At 47.6% G+C, this 22,732-nt stretch overlaps 6 protein-coding genes across 7 annotated transcripts; 5 read left to right on the top strand and 1 right to left on the bottom strand.

Annotated features, from left to right (window-relative positions):
- The first annotated feature begins 310 nt into the window (after positions 1 to 310).
- Positions 311 to 4,673, top strand: LOC120647058 (vacuolar protein-sorting-associated protein 37 homolog 1-like). 2 transcript variants are annotated; one of them, XM_039923665.1, is made up of 8 exons: positions 311 to 458; positions 1,323 to 1,361; positions 1,752 to 1,967; positions 2,939 to 3,026; positions 3,557 to 3,596; positions 3,717 to 3,763; positions 3,858 to 3,978; positions 4,315 to 4,673. In XM_039923665.1, exons 2-8 carry the CDS (start codon positions 1,336 to 1,338, stop codon positions 4,473 to 4,475), a joined length of 699 nt encoding a protein of 232 aa, XP_039779599.1. In that variant the 5' UTR covers positions 311 to 458; positions 1,323 to 1,335; the 3' UTR covers positions 4,476 to 4,673. The 2 variants fall into 2 exon arrangements, with proteins under 2 accessions (XP_039779599.1, XP_039779601.1); XM_039923667.1 differs by lacking the exon at positions 311 to 458 and adding an exon at positions 505 to 707.
- Positions 4,674 to 9,188: 4,515 nt separating this feature from the next.
- On the top strand, positions 9,189 to 10,820 carry LOC120647056 (aspartyl protease 25-like). Its single transcript, XM_039923663.1, has one exon. The coding sequence runs from the start codon at positions 9,257 to 9,259 to the stop codon at positions 10,544 to 10,546; it is 1,290 nt and encodes a 429-aa protein (XP_039779597.1). The 5' UTR covers positions 9,189 to 9,256; the 3' UTR covers positions 10,547 to 10,820.
- A 558-nt stretch (positions 10,821 to 11,378) lies between these two features.
- Positions 11,379 to 14,483, bottom strand: LOC120647057 (protein CutA 1, chloroplastic-like). Its single transcript, XM_039923664.1, has 6 exons — positions 14,231 to 14,483; positions 13,718 to 13,809; positions 13,402 to 13,464; positions 12,050 to 12,081; positions 11,858 to 11,952; positions 11,379 to 11,747 (listed from the first exon to the last, which is right to left on the bottom strand). The coding sequence occupies exons 1-6, from the start codon at positions 14,437 to 14,439 to the stop codon at positions 11,663 to 11,665; spliced, it is 576 nt and encodes a 191-aa protein (XP_039779598.1). The 5' UTR covers positions 14,440 to 14,483; the 3' UTR covers positions 11,379 to 11,662.
- A 553-nt stretch (positions 14,484 to 15,036) lies between these two features.
- Positions 15,037 to 17,400, top strand: LOC120648243. The gene is made up of 4 exons (XM_039924975.1): positions 15,037 to 15,080; positions 15,166 to 16,039; positions 16,121 to 17,311; positions 17,380 to 17,400. The coding sequence occupies exons 1-4, from the start codon at positions 15,037 to 15,039 to the stop codon at positions 17,398 to 17,400; spliced, it is 2,130 nt and encodes a 709-aa protein (XP_039780909.1).
- On the top strand, positions 17,357 to 18,479 carry LOC120648884. Its single transcript, XM_039925523.1, has 2 exons — positions 17,357 to 17,685; positions 17,764 to 18,479. The coding sequence occupies exons 1-2, from the start codon at positions 17,468 to 17,470 to the stop codon at positions 18,203 to 18,205; spliced, it is 660 nt and encodes a 219-aa protein (XP_039781457.1). The 5' UTR covers positions 17,357 to 17,467; the 3' UTR covers positions 18,206 to 18,479.
- A 586-nt stretch (positions 18,480 to 19,065) lies between these two features.
- On the top strand, positions 19,066 to 21,642 carry LOC120647054 (protein EMBRYO DEFECTIVE 514-like). Its single transcript, XM_039923662.1, has 2 exons — positions 19,066 to 19,517; positions 21,125 to 21,642. The coding sequence occupies exons 1-2, from the start codon at positions 19,176 to 19,178 to the stop codon at positions 21,458 to 21,460; spliced, it is 678 nt and encodes a 225-aa protein (XP_039779596.1). The 5' UTR covers positions 19,066 to 19,175; the 3' UTR covers positions 21,461 to 21,642.
- Positions 21,643 to 22,732: the final 1,090 nt, after the last annotated feature.

Below are 22,732 nucleotides of genomic sequence, written 5' to 3'. Positions count from 1 at the left end.
ACGAAAGCAACAAGCCTCCATCCAAGGGAAGTTCCTCAGCATAGGTGTTCGCGGATGTGCTAATGCTCCTCCTTGTGTGCTCCCACAGTATACTCATCTCATTGGAAATTCCCTGAACGGACACAGTTGAGCGAGCGACAAAAAAAAATACACTGAACTTCGCTTTTGGGCCGGGACAGGCTGCCAGTTTGGGCTCCTTTCTCCCTATGCCAAGCATCAAGGCCCAACAGCAACATCTAACTCGCGCGAGTGTGCTCAAAAAAAAAAAACTAACTCGCGCGTCGTTGGCTACGCGTATGGCCCAACAACGCGTACGGCCCAAACAAGCGTGGCTTGGACTCTTCTCCTGCCGTCGTCTGGTCCGCGGCTTCCTCCGTCGCGGCGGAGCACGGAAGCAACCACCGCGGGAGCGAGGCAAATGCTCCTCTGATTTCTCGCGCGCTGCGGGCGGCGGCGGGGTAATCAACCCTCCCCCTCCTCTTCTCGTCCCGTGTTTGGCACGCGTTCGCCCTCTTACCCGGCGCCGGCGCGCGCATCAGCCGAGCAGAGCTGCTCTTAAACTAGAATCCCAGCGCGCCGCGCCTGAGACCCCTCCCTCCCTCCCTCCCTCTGCCGGATCCCTCGCCGCTCCTCTGCCGACTGCCGCCGCCCTTCTCCCTCGGTCCAGTGCACTGGACTGGAGATCCATCCGGAGGTGGATTGATTTGGTATCTGATCCTTCCCATGTTTTCTAGGAGTTGAGAGGGTTCGCATGCTCCATCCTCCACTACGAATCCGATCCACCATTCGATTAGGCGCGGATGCAGTTTATTATGCCAATGGGAAAGGTTCAGCTGAATGCCCCTTCGTTAAGTCTGCCCCGCCTCTGCTGGAATTGCGCTCAGAATCATGCACGCTTTACTCTCCCACTGACGAATTTTGCCTGCTATATTACTGGATGGTTACTTACTGGCCCGTATGAACCCTGTGATCGTAGCAAGTTACCACCGCCACGAATGGCATCTGCAATGATGGATTCACCGGTCTAGTATAGCACATCTAGTCAATTTCGTGGTACAAGTCACGGCCTATGGAATAGACGTCTGTATCTGCTAGTGAGCATGCCATTTCTGACGATGGACAAAATTCAGTGTGGTAGATATTTTAATCAACTTTTACAATGCAACTGACTAGTGTTATACCACGAGCACTTAATACCACATTTATGCTATTTGCATCAAAAATTTATCTAGACATTCACTTTTATTGTCACAATAAATTTCAGATTACATCAGTGATCAGTTTATCAGTTGGCATCCATAACCTTGTATCTATTCATGCAGATTGCTTAATACAATGAGCTGGAGATTTCCGCTCTTCGGGTACGTTGGTCCCGTTGAAATTGAGTAATCGATCTATGGTGGTGTACTATTTATGTTTTCTGAGCCTCAGCTTTTCATTTCTGTATAAATTAGCTAGGTTTTACATTTTTCCTGTATACATTTGATTAACTGTTTACTTCAGAACCTATCAAGTCAAAAATAAGTTGTCTGATCACAATAATTTGTCTAGCTGCACCCACGAACCATGGCACCTAGAATTTCATTTGTTAACCAAAGAGAATTTGACCGAATATCTGTTTCATTTCCTGTGGATGCATCTACTGAATTATTAAAGATAGCATAAACGAAATTATATGTCGTAAGCAGTTCTGATTTTTTTTCTCTCCCCTTGCTTACTGCCTTTGGCTCTGCTCAATGTACATATTGCAGCTCTCAGCAGCAGCAAACGGATCCAAATTTCCAGGAAATCCCTACACAGTCTTGGTACCCTCCCTCGGTGGTAGGCTCGTCTTCACGCCCATCCACGCCTACCTCTTCTAGTGCCAGTCCACATCAAAGAGCTCCAGATCATCCTCAGTCTTCATCCTGTGGGCAACCATCTCCTGCTGAAGCTGCAGGGGTAATTGCTCGTTTGAAGGATAAGAGGTTAGCTCATGGTCTTATTTTCTTTCATGATTTAACTTTAGATTTCTTGTAGAAAATATTGTCTCCTATCTTGTATCTGTTACAGATTGCAATCAAAATACTCCCTCCATCCAAACTATCCAAGGCCCATTTGTTCATGACTCAAAGACCAAGGAAGAGTTAACTCGAAGAAAAAATGCAATTACTTCGTCCTCGTTTAACGCGTACAGTTTAGCCTCTTAATTATGGCATTTGGCCACTGGGATCCACTGCGCATGGGTGGACGTGTGATGGATTAGAAAAAAAAACATGGTGCCACAATGGATCCGGGGACGGAGTTACTTCGCGACTGTCCACGAAGCATTGCGCGCCATGACTTCGAGAAAAAACTGGAATAGGCCTTGCATACTTGGATTTTTCAGATTTCCTAATGGGCCTTGGATAGTTGGATGGAGGGAGTACTTTGTTACCCTTTACTATAACTTTCATGCTTTAAGGGTTATCCCCAACTAGGAGATTTGGAAAACTGTGTCCAGATCCATGCCATATGACCACTCTAATATTGATACCTTAACATTGCAATAAGGTATAGTCCTTCAGCATACACCGTTACATCACAGATCCGCATCGCATATTTGGATGGACCCATGCAAGAATGGGAAAAGGATAATTTGTGAATGTGTTGTGTATGTTAAGTCAAGCTTGAATATCCAGAGCCAGACAGCTTGTAGGGTGATTCTAGGGGCAAAAGTTGAGACAAACTGCTTCTCTAAAACATGATGCTTGGTGTAGGAGAACCAGTCGATAACTGCTGTATAATTTTGTAAGGAACGTTTATGCATGGCTGATTTGTTTTGCTGTGTTTCCATTTCCGAATTGTATACATTGACAACTTGTCTATTTGCACAATGTTCATTTTTTTCCTGATGATGCATAATTTGACTGGAGTCAACAATCTTATCATATCTTTTTCATCAAACCTTTCTGTGCAGTATCGAGGAGTTACAGAGGCTATTGAAAGACAAAGAGGCATATAATGCATTCTTTAATTCACTTGATCAAGTGAAAACCCAGAACAATGTAAGCTCTGTTGCACGTACCACTTTTTATATTTGTGATGCTGACTTCACCAGAGGATGCTGAAATCCTTTCTGCACTATAACCAACATTTTTTGTGCTCATTCAGTGGTTCCAATTATTATTGGAGTTCATAAGAGTGTCTTCTCATTTGTATTGGCTATCCATGCTGCACTGCCTATGGAAAATCCTTTGAAACTTTCCTGATTAGTAGAGTTGCAAACTGTTTCACACTACTCTTTTTTTATGTTAATTATTTCTTTGCAGTCTACGCTACACTGGCGTACTGAATGATCGAAAGCTTACATATTGTAGATGCTCATACGAGCTGAGTTCTAAGACCACTTTCATGTTTCCTCTGCCCTCATCCATGTGTGGTGATTGTTCTGCAAGTATTTGTATTGTGATGTTTGACTGCTGTTTATCTGTTTTAGTTTGTTTTATCTCAACCGCTCATCTCTGGTGTACCCACATAGGAAATTCTTTAAGAGTCTTTTGTATTTGCTGACTTGATGCTCCCTTTTAATGTTCAGGTACGTGATGAGCTTAGAAAGGAGACATTGCAACTTGCAAGTGAGCCATAAATTCTCTTTCTTTAAAATAATGGTGTCTCAAAAGTACCCGTTGATCTACTGAACTTCAAATAAGATATATGTAACTTATTCTTACTCTCTTTTGTATTGTAAACTACAGGAGAGAATTTAGAAAAGGAGCAGCGGATTTTGGAGCTTAGGAATCAGGTGCAGCTTGTCACCTACAGCCTTGCAAAACTGTTGCTGTGAAGCTTTCTTCATTTATTTGCTGACATTTCATTTGCATTTATAATCTGTACAGTGCACAATAATAAGAACCACGGAACTAGCTGCTGCCCAAGGCAGATTGACTGATTTGGAGAGGCAGAAAGATGATATTATGAGGTCCTGTTCCCCTGCTGCGCTGCTTGATAAGCTCCAATGTAAGTACTCTGAACGATAACATCTTCAGTTCCTTTCTTCTTATCAGTTACATGTTTGTATCTGAGTATCAGACTGTGGTTATTTGCTGGTTTATAACGGGATACAGTGTTCACTATGTGTCACACTGTTCGTGCACATCTTTGAACATGCACAACATGATCATGCTAGAATCTTCTGAACTTTTTCGATTTTTGTTTATGTGATCAACTTGAAGGGCACTGTGGCCACCCAGTGGATATGCGGCAATACCAGTTGAAAAAGAAAAAAAAGAAACTTTAATTCCACGTATTTGAATTTTGTGAAATGTCTGAACTCATCACATTTTGTTTCCTCAGCATCAATGGCAAAGCTGGACGAAGAGTCTGAGGAGCTGCACCAGAAGTTCCTGAAGAAGGACATCGACCCGCCTACCTTTGTGCAAAAGTACAAGAAGCTCCGCACGGCGTATCACAAGCAGGCCTTGCTCCATCTCGCCGGCCAGACATCACTCCGCTGATGTCGTGTTGGAGAGACGATCGGTGCTAACTTTGTTGTATACTTGCTCGTTCATTCTTGTTCTATACCCTGGTTGGCCCTGTTCTTTATGTGCAGCTTATTGTAGGGCTTACCAAACATCAAACGGAGAATGCATGTATAGTTATGTTGTTTGAAATGATTTTTTCCTTTGGAATCATTGTTCGAGATATTTTAGCTATACACTACCCTGCCGATTGACCAAGTTGGATTGACATGCGGTGATCAAACCCGTTGCCTAAACCACTTTTATAGTTATTTAATGATGCCTAATTTACAATATAAATGTTAATTTATTTTATATAAATTTAATCAAATTTAAAATTGTTTGACTCCTTGGGACTCGAGAGTTTGCATTCTTTTAGGAACAGAGGGACCAGTTCCAATCCTACTGGATTTTTTTGAAAAAAAATCGAGTTGCAGAGATGTGTCCTGTTTCATTTTGATTCTGCAGGGTATATTTGCACGCGCATTTGACCTGCGCGCGCGCACACAAGCACAAGGCGTCAAGGATGAAAGCACAAACTCAGCAGAGAGCACGAACACCCTCCTGCTATCTGGTTCTCGATTGCCGATCCCGTTTTGGAATGATTTCGTGTTGCGGCCTGCGAGTCTGCAAGAGGAGCCATGCATACTGCAGCACCCGAGAAGATTCCCCGGATGTGCTTACATCTAGATTGCCGAACTGGCCTGCTCCTCTTAAGGCTGTGTTTAGTTCTAAAATTTCTCTCTCCAAACTTCACTATTCACCTATCACATCAAATTTTTTACCTCATGCATGGAGTATTAAATGTAGGTAAATAAAAAAACTAATTGCATAGTTTTGATGTACACGACGAGACGAATCTTTTGAGCCTAGTTAGATCATGGTAGGACAACAATTACCACAAACAAACGAAAAGTACTATAATGTGCTACAGTGTCCAATGTGTCCTTTTTTACCACCATTTTACAAATCTAAACACAGACTTTTTTTTTTTGAGCTCCAGCCTCCATTGAAAACGAATCGTACGGAGCACCCCATCTGTCCGCCGCTCGGCAGCTGAACAATCTCACGCGCCACGAGCTCTCCGCAGAGTTGTTGTCGGTTCACGCGGCGCTAGCTCTTTGGATTAGATCGAACGGATCCGATCGATCGCCGCTGCTGCCTTGACGCGCGCAGGCAGAACACCAACGGGAACCCGCGTTATCATCAGCTGCGAGCTGCAGCTGCAAGGATCCAATCCAAGCGTCTCCCTCCCCCGCGACGCTCCGATCCTGATCCAGCAGGGGCTAGGGTGAGTGGTGACCGACTGACAGAAGGTTGGCGGCATCGCTGCGGATCCGGAGACCCGTGACCAGGCGCCCTTTGGATGCAGGCGTAGGGAGCCCGTGGGGGCGTGCGCGCAGAGAATTCCGCGGAGGAATCGTATTCGTCAGGAAGGCCACTGAAAGCATTGTTGTTAAATGTTAATGTCAGCTAGCCTCGGTAATCTGGGGGTGATTTGTTTGGTAGGAGATCAGGGGAGCGAGGGCTGGCTTCTCTTGTCGGCATGCTCCGGCCGACACTCGCCGGGGGTCGCTCATGAGCTCGTCGATCATCTCGTTCGCTTCTGCTGGGCCTGGGATGTAGTAGTGAGAACTTATCTATAGAAGATTAATCGGTGATTAGAGCTACTCCTCCATACATGAGGTACGTTTTGTCCGTAGCCATGGAACTATGCTCTTGCTTGACTCTTGAGCGACGCTCCTCCTCCGCATTTCTGGCGTAGTGTGTCGTTGACTGTTGCCGTGTCTCATAGCAACCGTACGCGCGTGTTCATGGACGGTCAGACGAATTCGGGCGTTTCGCGTTAGGGTTATGCATTCAAAGTTACAGACTGTTATCGAGCTGGAGATGCCTCTCGTGAAGTGGAAGGCAACAAAATAGCAGCACCTTGCAGTGTTCACGCATGCTGCCAGCCACTATGCAGGGTGCAGGGAGCTTTGGTGGCCGCGCGCGGGGATCAGGGCGCGACGTGATCGAGCACGGGACTGACAGGGGGCGCCGGGCCGGCTCTCAGCCACTTGCTCCATCTGTGATCTATCTATCCAATCCGTCCCAGCAGCCAATCGAGATTCAGTCAGATTCAGCCTGTAATTGGTAAAATACTAGGCGAAAACACGCCTCTAGCTAAACTGGCAAAGCCGAGATCCGCTCCATCTCTGCGTCTGCACATACGATGCGCATGCGCCGCTGCTAATCATGCATCATCTTTGTAACCTACCTCCTGTAGCATTGTGCAGACGCCAGCAACATGCCCATGGGTCGGGTCGACTCGATCGTGTGCCCGTGGTCCTCGATCCGATCGATCACACATTCACATGTGCCGTGCTTGCCCGCGTGCATAACCGACGTATACCAGCAGTTCGATCCGGCCAGCGACGGATAAGCAGCGTACTGCACCTATACGTGGTCGTCAGTTAACCTCACCAGCTCTTCAGTTAATATGACGTCTCTGCAAACAACAATGCTGCTAACCGTTTGGCAATAACAGGCAGGCTCTCGTTAACTGAGAGTCAGAGTCTCAGGGAGATATAGCAGCAGGAAGGAGCTTGTTTCTGGTGGGCTGGCTGCTTCCCTGGAGTGAGTGCCTGCACGAGACGATAGTCGCCAAGATGTGATGATGCTTGTCCTTGTTTTTTTCGATCGAAACATACCTGTATTATACGTTAAGGAAACAATACAAAATACACGTACACATACAGGTACATTCCAGAAGGATACAGAAGACAACTGTGGCGACCATTTTGCCCAGAGGCCCCTAAGGAACAAAGAAAATGCACACTAGGCTCTAAAACCTCTGCAGGACGCAACCTCCCGTCGTCGCTGTCGCCGGCCATCGCCGAAGAAGCACCACCGCCAACCCAAGGTCGGAGAAACCCAATCGCCACCGGGCTTTGAAAATAGCCGCAATAGAAGAAGCAAACGCTGACGCCGCATCGGCCGGGGACGCACCCCGAGCCTCGCCGACCATGGACAGGGACTCGTCGCCGGCGACGGAAGCCGCCACGAGAAACCCGAGCCCTATCCACTCTCCAACCATCCGCACGGCCCGAAGCTGCCTTCTTATCCTGGATCCTAGAAGCCGACGAACTCACCTTCCCTCTGGGCCGATGAATCGCCGGCGAACGACTCATGTATAGGAACTCCACAGTGGGAGCACCACCTCCACGGGCTCGCCTTTGGCACCGGAGTAAAGCGCCGCGGGGGCGAGGAAGAGCACGGGAGGACTTAGTCCACCTTGGCGCCGCCGCCTCGCCGTCGACGCCGAGAAATCTAACCCTAGATGTACTAGGACCTACTATTCTACCACCCACACCGACCGGCGCAAGCGCAGCAGTCCCCGCCACCTCACGACGGCCCTGAGGCCATCGGAGGCGGAGGGGACCGCCAGCTCCGCCGGCGACGCCCGCGACGCCCTTCTTCTCCCCTCTCAACTGTAGCTAGACGAGAGGATTCGAGAGCGATGGGAGACTGGGAGTTGTGTGGTGGAGGGATTGGAAGCGCGCAATGCTTGTCCTTGTTGACCCGCGAAGAAGCTGTGTCGTCACTGCCGTCAGACATTTTTTCAGGTTACGGCGGCCACTGTATATGCAGTAGACAATGATTGGCCTTGTTTGGTTTTACCGTGTACACAAACCGAGAAAAGAATCTCGCATACATGGAGTGCTAAATGAAATTTATTTATAAAACTTTTTCAGGAATGGGTATAACTTTTCGCGACGAATCTAATGACGATAATTAATCGATGATTGGCTATAGTAATGCTACAGTAATCATTCTCTAATCACGCGGTCAAAGGTCTCATTAGATTCTTCAGGTTTCTAGCGCAGGGGTTCTAGAGTTAGTTTTGCAAACTAGCTTTGTTCGACATCGTAATTAACAGTATTCCTCGGGTTGTGTGCCATCTTCTTCCAAAGAAAGAACCAAACACGGCATTTTACATGAGGTACTACGACCGGACAGCTCTCAGCTGGCCTAGGCGCCTAGCTTTGGGATCCACTTCAGGGCCGTGTTTGCCTGTTTGGTTTACATGATGAAATTTTTTTCACAAAAAGACGAATGTGTGCATACTGCATAAAATACTAAACGAAGTTTATTTGCGAAAACTTTTTTATGGATGGGTATAACTTTTCGAGATGAATTTAATAAGCCAAGTTTTATCATGATTGGCTACAGTAATACTACAGTAACCGCGCCTAATAATTCCCTAAACGTACGGTCAAAGGCCTCATTAGCTACAGTAAATACTACGGTACTATAGTTTTGGAGGTGATTCGGTAATTAGACTTCATTTAATACCTCTAATTAGTGGTCAAAGCTGCTAAAAAATTTCATGAATTTTTTTTCACTCCCTAACCAACACATGGCCCAGGTCACCCGTGTGCCTTTTGTGATTGACATGGCCATTCATATTCACCAAAAAACAGTTCATTCACCATGGCTATGGTCTTACAAAATAGACCAAGCTTCGTCGTGCAAACTCTCTAGTATTTCCTTTCCGCAAAACATTCAGAACGAAAAAAAAATCCAAAGAAAGTAACAGATTGATTAATTAATTAATTAAAAAAGAGCTAATATAATAATATAAAGCAAGCAAGATCCTGGCTAAACCTCCACAATGACAACTGGAAGACGCTCCAAGAACCCCTATATAAACCCACCCGCACACTCCTTAATAAGTCGTTCATACACCCTGCCTGCCACTCCCCCGCTAGCCAGTAGCTTGCTCGCCAGTGGCCATGGCGGCCACCACCACCATCTTTCTCCTCCTCCTCCTCGCCGCCAGTAGTGCGGCCTCGGTCGCCGACCTCTCCGTGTACCACAACGTGCACCCGCCGTCCCCGTCCCCGCTCGAGTCCATCATCGCGCTCGCGCGCGCCGACGACGCGCGCCTCCTCTTCCTCTCCTCCAAGGCCGCCGCCTCGCCCGGCGTCACCTCCGCTCCCGTCGCCTCCGGCCAGGCCCCGCCCTCGTACGTCGTCCGCGCCGGGCTCGGCACCCCCGTGCAGCAGACCCTCCTCGCGCTCGACACCAGCGCCGACGCCACCTGGGCGCACTGCGCCCCCTGCGACACGTGCCCCGCCGGCAGCCGCTTCATCCCGGCCAGCTCCTCCTCGTACGCCGCGCTCCCCTGCGCCTCCGACTGGTGCCCGCTCTTCCAGGGCCAGCCGTGCCCGGCGAACCAGCAGGCCGCGCTGCCGGCGTGCGCCTTCTCCAAGCCCTTCGCCGACGCCTCCTTCCAGGCGTCGCTGGGCAGCGACACGCTGCGGCTGGGCAAGGACGCCGTCGCCAACTTTGCCTTCGGGTGCGTGGGCGCGGTGACCGGGCCGACGGCGAACCTGCCCAAGCAGGGGCTCCTCGGCCTCGGCCGTGGCCCCATGTCCCTGCTGTCCCAGACCGGGAGCAGGTACGGCGGCGTCTTCTCCTACTGCCTTCCGAGCTACAAGTCCTACTACTTCTCCGGCTCGCTCCGGCTGGGCGCCGCTGGCCAGCCCAAGAACGTCCGGTACACGCCGCTGCTGAGCAACCCGCACCGGCCGTCGCTGTACTACGTGAACGTGACGGGGCTCAGCGTGGGGCGGGCGTGGGTGAAGGTGCCCGCGGGGGCGTTCGCGTTCGACGCCGGCACCGGCGCCGGCACGGTGATTGACTCCGGCACGGTGATCACGCGGTGGACGGCGCCCGTGTACGCGGCGTTGCGGGAGGAGTTCCGGCGGCAGGTGGGCGCGCCGAGCGGGTACACGTCGCTGGGAGCCTTCGACACGTGCTTCAACACGGACGAGGTGGCGGCGGGCGGCGCGCCGGCCGTGACCCTGCACATGGACGGCGGCGTGGACCTGACGCTGCCCATGGAGAACACGCTGATCCACAGCAGCGCGACGCCGCTGGCGTGCCTGGCCATGGCCGAGGCGCCGCAGAACGTCAACTCCGTCGTCAACGTGGTGGCCAACCTGCAGCAGCAGAACGTCCGGGTCGTCGTCGACGTCGCCGCCTCGCGCGTCGGCTTCGCCAGGGAGCCCTGCAACTGAGCGTCTGAGCCCCAATCCGCCGCCGCCCGTAGCCGTGCATTATGTTTCCAGTGCCAGTGTTGTGGTGCTGTGCAATAAGGGACGTGACGTGACACGAACAAGAATTGGTTCGTTTCGTCACGGGTAGCTAGAAAGACCAACGTACTAGTAAGAATCTGCCAGTGTGTGTATTATTTCTGTCGTTTTTTTTTGGTGTTGTTGTTTTTGTATGGCTGTAGCTGTTGCAAGAGATTACTATAATTTGCGAAAATCCGATGGGGCACTTGTACATCAACGACCGTGTCACGAGCATGTACAGTACAAAAGCTGGTTCATCCTGGTGTGGGCTGAATGGCACGCATTCTACGCAACACAAGAGGATGGCGATTCACAAGCTGTCACTTGACAGTATCTGGAGTGTATCATTCCTGTCCAGGCCGGGTGCAGTGTCCTCTTCTAGTTGGTTGTTGATTTACGCTCAGTAACCCAGTAGAGGAGCTGAGGGAGGCTCTAACACGTCAGCACCTGGCTCGCCGGTTGGCGTGCATTCCGTGTGATTTTCACGCGGAATGAGTGAAAAACCGGTCGAACACAGGCGGCGCGGCGCGGCCTCGTCACGGGCTCACGGCCGTCTCGCGTCGCCCCCACTGTGCTCTAATCCTGACGAGCAGTTGCAGGAGGCGGCTGGCCTGGCCGTTAGGCTTTCTGTTTCAGCTCTGAAACTGTGACCTTAGGCCTGCAGTGCCTCCAAGGTTGCGCTGCGGTGGCTTTTTGCAGTAAATTCTGCTGCCGGTAGCCCCGTAGCTGCAACGGAAGGTTCAGGCACACATCAGCAGAAAGCTCGGCCCAAAGATAGATAAAGAGCAACACTACACATGCTTGAATATCATTTAGTTTGAGTTGCATGCGTCAACCTGTAAACAGAGCAATGCATGCATTTGCGTACCCAGTACCCACACAACACACCAGATCATTTGGCACGAGAAGATGGTAAGTATTAATTTGGTACAATAATGTAACTGAGATATACAGGTCGACGAAGAAACACCCTTGTGCAAGCCACTGGAAGACCTGAGCCATCACTTCATATTCTTGGGTGTTTTGATCTGCATTACACACTCAGGGCTGTAAAACAGATCAGTTTTCCCGGGTGCTGTTCTTGATCCATTCCAGGTACTTGCTGTTACCGCCGGTTATGGGCAGAGAAATGACTTCAGGAACACTGCATGTGCGAGGAACTAGTAAACAGGAGCAGTGTTGCATACTATACTTTACTCCACTATATATACTAGGATCAACTAGCAGGAAATCAGTAAACCGCACGGAGCTTACTCATATTCATGGTTGGCTTTGACATGCTCGGTCAAGGCATCTAGAAGTGATTCCCTCGTCTTTATGATGAGCAATTCTTCAGCATCAGATTGCACCTGAAAGAGGGCAGACAATCAGACTTAGTTCGAAAAGCAGGGAGAGAATTTCAAGTGGAAATTTAGAAGTTTGTGGTTGCAATTATTAGCACCATACCTTTCCCTCCCACCAGTAAACAGACTCAATGCCTGAGAGGATAAGGATGACTTCAGTATTTTTCATCTCACTTGAAAAGACAAATAAGAGGATTTTCTATTCCAAAAACTAGCATAAGAACACAGTAATGTACTCATACTAAGTGTTCAAAGATGAAGAGCAAGGAAAATATTATATGCAATTCTACTGATCCTTCTTATTTATTGGCAAGATGTTATGTGGGGACACCAATACATGTGATGCAAGAAGAAGAGCACGGAGGCCAGAGCCAGTTCAGGTTGATGACGCCAAAGTGGTTGATTAGATACGTTGGTTTCTTTTTAGAAAGACAGGTGCAGAATGCACCCTGCCCCATTTCATCCATAGTCAAAACAAAGCAATCTGTTTGTAGCAGATTAGTTAAGATTTAGTTAGAGATTAGCAGGAGGAAGGCAGTTAGTTAAGATTTGGTTTGTTTAAATGACCAGACAGTTGCAGATTGGTTGATCTTGAACGTGGGCCAAAAGCCATCAGCCTATAAATATAAAGTCTGTGTAATTAGAACATCAAGCAATATATTAATCTATTGCTCCTATCTATCTTCTGCCAAGCGTGAGAGCAGGCGAGGCAACGACCTCGTCCCTACTCCCTCCATCATCCCTGGTGGACGGGTTAACCCCTGGTCATCACACCAGAGGCCTTGTGATATTTTTTTCTCCGAAATTACAGACTCTGTCATTTTAGTTTATGGCTGCCAAGGTTGCCTGAAGCTATGTGCAAAATAATATTTATCACAGGGGTCCAACTAAATCATTTCAGTAAGCTCCGAAATAGTTAGTTCTTACAGCCTTACAGGCTAGCTATGCTGTGTTTTGAAGCTAATCTCATTTACAGAAGTAGCCCAACTTCACATGGCACAACTTAACAGATAAACCTACCAATCATTTTGAAAAGTGGAAATATTTACTGTTTAACATTGAGCAGTGAAAATTAATATTTTGTGAGGCCAGGAGGCCAAGAGAGCCCAGGGCTCTCCTTGTCCCTCGTGAACTGTAACACAAGTACACCTTCCAAAAGATGTAATAAATAATTTAAATATTGTTAATATTATTTGCATAGAGTAAAATCTTCCATTTTAGGAAGAATAAATATTTTTTTTAAAAAAACTCGACCTGCGAGGGGCAAGTCGCCCTCCGGGCATTGCATGTAAGAAGAGGCCTTCTCACGCAGGCCGAGAAAATCCCCGAACCCCTGCCCCCACCCTTATACAAGCCACTTGACACAACAATGAACAATCACATTTTCATGTGCAGTGTGTTCATAATGTCAAACATGAAAAAAAAATATAAGCGAGAAGAAAATCAAATTCAAACCAGGTACTATATTGACACAAGCAGCAAGCTTCTCGCTGATAATGCTCTGTGACAGCTTCTTGCCTGCAGTAGATGTAAGACAGTTCTTTAAGACCTATTAGATGATTACACACAAAAATGCACGACAATGGTAACAGCAAAAAGATAAAATCTTAAAAGAAAAAACTAATAAAGCAAACAAAGATTGGATGTTCACAACCCGAAACATACTAATTCTGGCCCTTTTTCAATGGAGAGAACTGCATGAATTGATTGGCAAGCACTTACAGTGGAAAAGAAAGCATCAATAGCTGAGAAAAAAAGTTAAGCTAGCTACCTGCTTCTCTATTTGGAACCGTAACATATACAACAATGGAAGGCACGGTGGTGGAAGCAGACTCCATTCGAGCAGAGCTGAGACCTCTTGCCCTGCAAAGTTTTACATAACTTAGTTTCTTAATCTTAGTATCACAATATGATTATGGAGATACAATGACAGACACAAGAGCCAACATTTGTATCCTCCAAAGTTTGCCTACTTAATAACTCTAGTCATGCTACCACATGAACAAGAACAACCACTTCTCACAAGCTACACTATGGCATAATTCACTAGTCCAATTGTAGCAGCGTCAACAAAATCATGCGATTCCACTCCATATGATCTTACAAAATCTCGCGAACCGCGATCTAGTTACCGCTACACGCTTGCGATTCTCAAACTAATTGCACACTAATGAGTGGTAATCCACTAAACTGCAGCAGCACAAAATTCGCAAAACCCATGATAATGCGAGTGCTTTCCTCGCATCAGCCAAACGAGCTCTCGTAGGAGGGAGGGGGAAGTTACCCGAGGAATGGGAGGCGGCGGGGGGACAAGGAGCACCCCGTCCTGCAGGCGACGGCGGCGCTGACAGCGCCGATGCTGAAGAACAGGAGCGCTCCCGCGAGGGGCGCGCGGCGTCCGTAGATCAGCGCGCGCTGCGCTCCGGCGGGACCGGCTGAGGCGGCGGCGGCGGAGGGTGGGGAGAAAACCCGGAACGGCGCGGGCAGTGGCATCTCCGGAGGCTTCGACGGCCGTTTATGTACGTGACGCCGTCGGGAAAGCGCATCCCTTCTGTTCCTGAGCCTTTTACCTGTGAGCCATTATGAAACTTGGCTCTAACCTTCAAGCCATTAAAATGAAGTTGCACATCTACAAGGACAAGTTGAAGTTCGTTTTACCCTGCAAACCATTCCGTCCCCGATCTGTTAGCAAACCACCGTTTCCTTGATCTTACAAGTGGGCCCTAGCATTTCCAGTTCCAATTTTGCCCTCTGCCCTTCAGTGGCCCTCTGCCCTTCAGTGTTCGCCCGCACCCGCCCAACTCACTTATCCATCCGAGCAGACTCGCGTGAGGGCGGCTCCAAACCCTACCGGCGGGCCGGCGGCGCTACCGTGCGGGCGGGCGAGGCGCGGCGGACGCGGCCAGGCGCGGCGGGCGCGGCGGGCGGGCGGTGCCAGGCGCGGCGGGCGGGCGGTGCGCGGCGGGCGGACGGTGCCAGGCGGGCGGGCGCTGCGCGGCTGGCGCGGCGGGCCAGGCTGCTCCCAGGCGAGGCGGGTGTGGCCAGGCGTGGCGCAACCAGCGCGCGCGGGCGGGAACGGCGGGCTCGCGCATGGCTCCGGCAAGCAACAGCGTCAGCGGGCTCGTTCCTGGCGGGTGAGTTGTCCGTCCCCCCCCCCCTCTCTATGCATTAGGTCACGATAGCTTACTGCTGCGCTTGCTCATCCTTGTTCATCTGTAGGATGGACGACGCAGACAGTAGCTTCACGTTAGAAATGCGGATTGTTGCTCCAAACTGTCGTGGTCAGTGGTATGAACTGAGCAAAGTTGTGGATGCTGACCGCATTAATTTCAAAGACTTCGTTGATGAAGTTGTGGAGACCAATCCTCATGGTTACGGCGAGTTAGTGAAAGTTTACTATTGGGCCTTGGATACAAAGGTCAACATCGAGTTGTGCACTGACCAAGACTTGCTTCACATGTTTGAAAAACACAGTGTTTCCAAATGTTGCTTCGTTACCTTTGCATATTACAAGCCAAGTAATGGTCCCCCTCAGATTCCACTTTGGGACATTGGTACTACTTCCAAGTCTGTTGAAACCCCATTCACCCCTTCAATTGGTGATCCAAGCTTAGGAGAGCCAAGCCACAGCACACATACTCAGTCTGATGAACCTGAAATCCTGCCTAACCCACACCCAATGAATGAGCATGTTGGTGTTGATGATGAGGTGTTATACCTTGACTTTGGTCCCAGCTACCAACCACAACCACCCCCAAATCCTAAAGCTTATGAGAGTTCTGAGGATGAAATCTGTTCTGATTCAGATGTGAGTGATGAGTCTGATGATGAGATGGTTTCAGATAGGGTCCCTGATGGTTTGCCTGATCTTAATTATGATAAGAAAAATCCACCTATGGCTGTAGGAACTTTGTATTCAGATATGGATGCCTTTAAGATTGCTTTAGCTACTCATTGTGCTATTGGAGAGCACCAGTATGTAATTGACAAGAGTGATCCAGGGAGGTATAGGGTGCACTGCAAGTTCAGAGAGGAGCTGGACTGTCCATGGAGAATTCATGCCTCAGCTCTGAAGGATGGTGTGACAATTAAGGTATAGAGCACTTCTTTTATGATTTCTTTGTTGCAATGATTTATTTGTTTATAATCAGCATTCTTGGTTTTATTTATGCAGATCAAAAGGAACCCACATGAACATGATTGTCAGGCTGCTAGTAGGGTTGGAGTGTGTGTTGGGATCACTCAGTTATGGGTTTGTGATAAAGTGCTGGACTGGTTGAAGGAAGATCCCAACCTTAGAATTAAAGAGCTGACAAGGAGGTTGAAGGCTGAGTACAAAGTAACTGTGCCATACAGGAGAATGTACAAAGGTAAAAATCTAGCCATGGACAAGCTTTTTGGGCATTGGGATAAAAGTTTTGACAATTTGTTTAGGCTTAAGGCCCAGATAGAGGAATCTAGTCCTGGTTCATCTTTTGTCATTGATCACCACACCATAAACAATAAGATCAGGTTCAGAAGACTATTCTTTGCACTCAAACCATGTGTAGATGGATTCCTTAGAGCATGCAGACCATATCTTGCAGTAGATAGTACTTTTTTGAATGGAAGGTTCAGAGGGCAGTTGTGTATAGCCTGTGCAGTTGATGGACATAATTGGATGTATCCAGTTGCAGTGGGGGTAATTGATTCAGAGGACTGTGATAATTGGCTGTGGTTTATGAGTAGGTTGAGAGATGTAATTGGATTCCCAGATGGACTTTGTTTCCATACAGACTGCGGTCAGGCAGTCATGAGTGGGGTTTCTGAAGTTTTTCCTGGTGTTGAACATAGGGAGTGCATGTACCACTTAGTACAAAATTTCAAGAAAAGGTACTCTGGCAAGGTGTTTGATGATCACTTATGGGCTTCTTCATATTCATGGAGCAACTACATGTTTGAGAAGCATTACCAGGCAATGGCTGATGCCAAGCCTGAGGCAATGGTGTATCTGCATGAGAACCACAAGAAGCTGTGGTCTAGGAGCCAATACAGGTTGGGCTCCAAAGTGGACTATGTGACCAACAATCTGGCCGAGTCATTCAACAATTGGATCAAGCCTGAGAAGGCAAAGAACCTAGATGACTTGCTGGACACAATAAGGCAGAAGATATTGATCAAATGGAACCATAGGAAGAGGGTGGCCATGAAGTTTACTGGAAAGATTCTGCCTCACATTGAGAAGCAGCTGAGGGAAAAAAGTTTCAATTTGGATATTCAAGTGATAACATCTTCTCCTGAAGGTGTGGCAGAGGTATGTGCAAAGGGAGTCAATCTAGCCTATAGATTTGTGGTCGATTTGGAACTGAGAAGCTGCACCTGTAGGGTTTGGCAAGGCACAGGAATCCCTTGCAAGCATGCAATTGCTTACATCACTTCCATCCCTGGTGCCAGACTGGAAGATTTTGTGTCTGACTACTACTCTGTCCATAATTTTAAGCTTGCATATCAAGGTTCCATCCCTTGCATTCCAGACAAGAGCATGTGGCCCACATCCAACCATGGATTCTTCATGCACCCTCCACTACTTAGGGCAACAGCAGGAGGAAGAAGGAAGAATAGGATGAAAGGGACTTTTGAAGGTGGTAGCAGCCAGAAGGATAGAAGGCATCAGTGCCCAATATGCTATCAGAAAGGGCATCATTGGGAAACCTGTAAGAATGGGAAGCCTGAAGACATAGCTGCAATGATAGCTGAAAGGTGAAATAAATTGTTTAATTTACATCTGCATGTCCATTTTCTTTAATTCAAACTGATACATATGCTTGTCCTATGTAGGGGTGTGCCAAAGAAAAGGCTTCGAGCAGCCGCAGCAGCAGCAGCAAGAGCAAACACAGAGACTAGCATTGTGGTAGCTACTCCATCAGTCATGCAATTCCCAATAAATGAAGCTGTACAAAGGGCAGCAGCAAAGAAAAGGGAGAGACAGGCATCATCTTCTTCTGGAGCAAAGAAAACCAAGAGATCTAGAAGTACAAGTTCATCAACTAGAGAGTCTGGAAGTGGATCCAATGAGCCTGTTCCATTGCAGTCTGTGATCCTAGGTCCTGTCATTGAGGACGCTTTTGCCACAGTCCAGTTAGAGGCGCAGGAAACTACACCGAAGAGGAGGAACGCCATCATGAAGAAGCTGACCCCAAAGAGGCTCCCTCTTGCATCAGGCAGCCCAAGTAGCCCAGCTTCCAATACCAGGAGCAAGAAGAAGCTAGAACTGCAGTGAAAGGTAATATGATGGCATGTATTTTGCTCTGTGATGCCATGCCCAATACTTTTGGATGGATGAAAACCGGAGCTTTTGGTTTGATGGATGAACACTCGATCTTTTGGTTGCATGGATGCAAACTCAAACTAGTTGTAATGTACTGTGATGGCTTGTGTGATGGCTTCTGAGCCATTTGTAAACTGGGACTAAATATTATGTGAACTCGTGGTGACTGTTGAGAACTTTGTTTCAATGTGTTAGCTATGATGACCTCTATTGTCTTAGTAATGTTGATGACATGTTCGTCAAGTATGATGATGAAATGTTGCAAATATTATTTTTAAACAAATTCTGGGCTGTTTCTAACAAAATATGATGATGAGATGTTGCAAATATGATTCTTATTACAAATTCTGGGCTGTTTATAAATAACAAAAACTAGAACTTGTTTCTTTGGCGTCAACAGCCCTGCTGTACATTTGGTGCCAAAAAAAATGAGCCCACCGAGTGGCACCAAGGGAACAGACAAAGTTCCATTGTTTCTCTGCCAAAGGGCATTCCAGTATTTTTCCAGCTCAGTTAACGTCTGTTATCACCAAGTTTGGATGGAATGGCTTGCAGGGTAAAACGAACTTCAACTTGTCCTTATAGGTGTGCAACTTTATTTTAGTGGCTTGAGGGTTAGAGCCAAGTTTCATAATGGCTCACAGGTAAAAGGCTCAGATCCTTCCTTGCCTTGGGCGGTGGCTCACGAACCCGATTCCTCGCCCGGGCTCCGTGGGCTCTGGTGGGCCACTTTTGGGCCGCGTCAAGCCTTTACCACTGGGTTCGGCCCAAAATGCCGTAGGGGGCCCCGTCTTCTTAACCCCTCTCTCTCCTCGGACGGAACGGATGCCCCCCAACCCCAAACCCTACACGAACCCGGAGCAGCCTCCACCGCCGGCGCCGACACTTCGAGCTCCGCTTCTGCCTTCCACGCGTCTCCGATATGGCTGAACCAGAGGCGGTAGTGGCCGCCGCCGCAGCGATGGAAACCGAGGCGCCCGCAGCCGCTGGTCAGAAGAGGGAGCGGGAGGAAGAGGGTGATCCCGCCGCTGAGGGCGGCGAGGCGGCGGAGGAGGAGGAAGACGCGGCGGCGGCTAAGAAGCCTAGGGTGGAGGGGGATGCCAAGGAGGAAAAGGAGGTGGAGACGAAGGATGAAAAGGAGGGAGAGGAGGCGGAGGGCAAGCCCGTGAAGCTGGGGCCGAAAGAGTTCGCCTCTGCCGTCGAGATGTTCGACTACTTCTTCGCCCTGCTCCACTCGTGGGCGCCGCAGCTTGACTTCAATAAGGTGATTGATTCTCTCTCGTAGCCTCGCGGTGATCTGGTTGCGCTGAAGATGGTTCCTGTACGTTGCTAGCCTTAATTCCTTGTCTAGTTTCGCCTGATGAATTGTTAGCCTTGCTGCGGTAGTGGAAAGGTGGCAGTAGGTAAATTCCATAAGCTTCATTGAGTTCGGGGAGTGCATTTACTTGTACTATACAATGTTTACTCCTGTTATGGAAATTATTCGGCATGTAAATCTATTTTAAGGCTGCGATTTTTGCAATTACTTAGTTTGTACTACAGGGTTCTAAAGTGGAGCTTCTATTGTGCCGTGCGACTTCCATCTCCTTTAATTTGATCCATCAAAGCTGCGGCACGAGCTAAAAAAGATCTTAACCTTTAGCATAGTATTATGCATGCTTTGATGCAGTTTGCTCTTCCGTAGTTCTATTATCACTATGGAACTTGTTTAACACTTTCGCTTGCTTTGATTAAGCATTGTTGATGTTTTCTTAGCTTTGTCTGAGTCTCATGTGACTAGTGTGGTCTGTTAGTTTTGGATTAAACATGTGTCCCTAAAGGACCTCTAGCTTCTTTGGCTTGATCTGTTGGGGTTGCATATAAGTAAGTATCCCTATTATGTTTGATTTACTTGGAATGTTTGCATTGTTTTTAGAGGTTCATTAGATTTTCCTTTTCATAGTGTAAGCAGTTTATGTAATCCATTGGTGTTTAACATCACTATCAGTCACTGGGAACTTTGAGGTATTAGGCCTCATATGTTCTTTAATTTGTTCAGCCTGCTCATGGTCTTTCAGTTTTGTTCTAGAGTTCCAAGTGCTTTTCTGGTGTTTTGAGTAAGAGGACATCGCTCCTGTTTTAGCTTTTGGCTATTCTATTCACAAAATTAGAAATCACTGTCCTAGCATGGTCGTTTACTTATTCCTTCAAGTTTTTGTGAAGCATTACTAACCATGATTACATCTTCAGTTGACGACCTTACAACATTGGGATTTTGGATCTCATATATTCAATATATATCATAAATGGAAACTGGAAAGAATTAGATAAAAACTTTACCTTTCCGATATGGTATTGGTGAAATTTTGTTTTCAAACGTATTTTTTTATCATATTTGTTTGTCTATATTGTTCTAATTTGTGTTTGAGTTGTGCTTTTTTTTTTGCCTCATTTACCACATTTAGGATTTATGAGATTATAATCTGCACTTGCTTTGTGTATGTGGAGCTTAAAGGGAAAATAATAAAATTGTATCTGTGATCTGGTTGCACTGAAAAATCACAAGGACGATTTATGTGGTTAGGCGGATACTTGATGCAAAATTTCTCGTAATAATAAGCAATGCTTTTAGGTCAAACACTTCAATATGACTGCATTTAAGTTTTCTCGAATCTAGTATACGGAAGAAGTTGGATGATGGAATGGTTGGCTGTTGGGCATTTGAAAATGATTACTAGGTACATAATGGCCACTAGATTACTAGACCTTGCGCTCCACAAAGGTAGTTTCATTGATCTTGAAAGCCCCCACAGTTAACCTCCATAATCATTACCACCATGAACATCTTCTCTTCAACACATGGATTTCTAATCTGCATCTCAATTTTTGTAGTATGAACAAATGGTGCTGGAGGACTTGCTGAAGAAAGGCCATGCTGACCCTGCTAAGAAGATTGGGGCCGGAGTTGAAGCATTTGAGATCCGCAACCACCCAGTGTGGCAAAGCCGCTGCTTCTTTGTCCGCAGGGTTGACGGATCAGCGGACGACTTCAGCTTCCGCAAGTGCGTCGATAACATCCTGCCTCTCCCTGAGGACATGAAGATTGGCAACAGCAAGAAGTCCGGCGGCCACCACAAGGGTGGCGGTGGGGGCCGTGGAGGAGGGCGCGGAGGAGGGGGCCGAGGTGGCGGGCGTGGCGGGCGTGGCCGTGGTAGGAGAGGCGGGTAGGTAGTTTACAAGCCCTGCAATTTTTCCCGGTTAGTGCTTGGGCGGTCGTGAAAACGAAGGGCATTTATGTTGTTTTATTTATGTGGGCTTCTTTGCCCCTGTCCCGAAGACTGATGATGCCCACATTCTGAACAAACTGGGAGGTGATCAATGTCGAATGCTTGCGCCACGCTATTCCTACACTCTGCCGTTCCTCCCGTTCCGGTTGTCGTCGTTCGTTTGCGACGCGGTTGCTGCACCTTGTTTGCAGTCTGCACCCGCCCTGCATGGCGCAAATCCAAACAAACGCGCGAGCGTTGGCTGGGATGCGGGCGCTCGATTTCCGATCGGACCGCACCGTCCGCGCGGACGCTCGCACACGCCACACATATGTGATGCATACCTTTTTTTTTGGAGTATGTGATGCATACAGCATACATTGGTTTCATTTCCTTTCTCCGCGGGAACCAAGGCACCAAATAAAAGCAGCAGCAGCCGGCGCAAGTGGTGCTCCGTACTGACATATCCGAGCATCCCTTTTCTTTTCTTTTTTATTAGATTTTTTGTTCCTTAATATATTTACTTCATAACATTTTGTAAATACTTTTTACACAACTTATGAACATAAATTTTGTTTTCATATAATGTGTGGATACAACTTATGCTTTTTTGCATAACTTATGAATAGAAGTCTATGTACATATTTTTGTAGTACAATTTATGCACATAATTTTGGTGTCATGCAATTTAGGCAAATATTTTTATGCTTTTATGCATATATTTTTTATATGTAAATTTATGTTTTTACAATTTTTAATAAATAGTGTATATTCATGTTTTTCATTTTGTAGTTGTTTTGAATGATTCATCTTCACATATATTTTCGTATTTATGTTGACAAATTTTGGTTTTGCATTTTTGTTCATTTATATTTTTTGATTGGAATGATAAAAGAGAACGGGGGCCACAGCGTGCATGGGCGTTCACCTGGTTGGATATTGTGCTTTTGGCCCTTTGGGAATCGGACACTCGGACGGCCGGACGGGTCTGCAGTGCAGTGGGCCGTGGAGAGTCACGAATGTGCGGACTGCGGAGAGAGGAGCCGGACAGCCGGTAATGATGGAACTTGTCGGATCGATCGCCAGGACCGCTCCTGGCGCGCACGCGCGAATTAGAAATGCCCACCAAATGGCTGGCTGATCCGGGTCCCTACAAAGACCAACCTGAGCAAGTTCATGAGCACAACTATTACAAGTACGAGGGACATGTAAGAAACTCAAAGCAACAAAGTGC

This window comes from Panicum virgatum, chromosome 9K, assembly GCF_016808335.1.
Source record: "Panicum virgatum strain AP13 chromosome 9K, P.virgatum_v5, whole genome shotgun sequence".
Taxonomy (NCBI): domain Eukaryota; kingdom Viridiplantae; phylum Streptophyta; class Magnoliopsida; order Poales; family Poaceae; genus Panicum; species Panicum virgatum.
This window is presented reverse-complemented; position numbering and strand designations above follow the sequence as displayed.

What these genes read in the sequence shown, in the direction of transcription:
- LOC120647058 (XM_039923665.1), top strand. Translation starts at nt 1,336, where the DNA reads ATGAGCTGGAGATTTCCGCTCTTCGG. An exon ending in TGGAGATTTCCGCTCTTCGG is followed by an intron (nt 1,362 to 1,751) that starts GTACGTTGGTCC and finishes TACATATTGCAG; the next exon opens with CTCTCAGCAGCAGCAAACGG. An exon ending in TTTTGGAGCTTAGGAATCAG is followed by an intron (nt 3,764 to 3,857) that starts GTGCAGCTTGTC and finishes TAATCTGTACAG; the next exon opens with TGCACAATAATAAGAACCAC.
- LOC120647056 (XM_039923663.1), top strand. Translation starts at nt 9,257, where the DNA reads ATGGCGGCCACCACCACCATCTTTCTCCTCCTCCTCCTCGCCGCCAGT.
- LOC120647057 (XM_039923664.1), bottom strand. Translation starts at nt 14,439, where the DNA reads ATGCCACTGCCCGCGCCGTTCCGGGTTTTCTCCCCACCCTCCGCCGCC. An exon ending in CGCCGCCTCCCATTCCTCGG is followed by an intron (nt 13,810 to 14,230) that starts GTAACTTCCCCC and finishes AAAACTTTGCAG; the next exon opens with GGCAAGAGGTCTCAGCTCTG. An exon ending in TTGTGTCAATATAGTACCTG is followed by an intron (nt 12,082 to 13,401) that starts GTTTGAATTTGA and finishes TTATCCTCTCAG; the next exon opens with GCATTGAGTCTGTTTACTGG.
- LOC120648243 (XM_039924975.1), top strand. Translation starts at nt 15,037, where the DNA reads ATGGCTCCGGCAAGCAACAGCGTCAGCGGGCTCGTTCCTGGCGG. An exon ending in AGGATGGTGTGACAATTAAG is followed by an intron (nt 16,040 to 16,120) that starts GTATAGAGCACT and finishes TTATTTATGCAG; the next exon opens with ATCAAAAGGAACCCACATGA. An exon ending in TGAGAAGCTGCACCTGTAGG is followed by an intron (nt 17,312 to 17,379) that starts GTTTGGCAAGGC and finishes CCCTGGTGCCAG; the next exon opens with ACTGGAAGATTTTGTGTCTG.
- LOC120648884 (XM_039925523.1), top strand. Translation starts at nt 17,468, where the DNA reads ATGTGGCCCACATCCAACCATGGATTCTTCATGCACCCTCCACTACTT. An exon ending in GCTGCAATGATAGCTGAAAG is followed by an intron (nt 17,686 to 17,763) that starts GTGAAATAAATT and finishes TGTCCTATGTAG; the next exon opens with GGGTGTGCCAAAGAAAAGGC.
- LOC120647054 (XM_039923662.1), top strand. Translation starts at nt 19,176, where the DNA reads ATGGCTGAACCAGAGGCGGTAGTGGCCGCCGCCGCAGCGATGGAAACC. An exon ending in CGCAGCTTGACTTCAATAAG is followed by an intron (nt 19,518 to 21,124) that starts GTGATTGATTCT and finishes CAATTTTTGTAG; the next exon opens with TATGAACAAATGGTGCTGGA.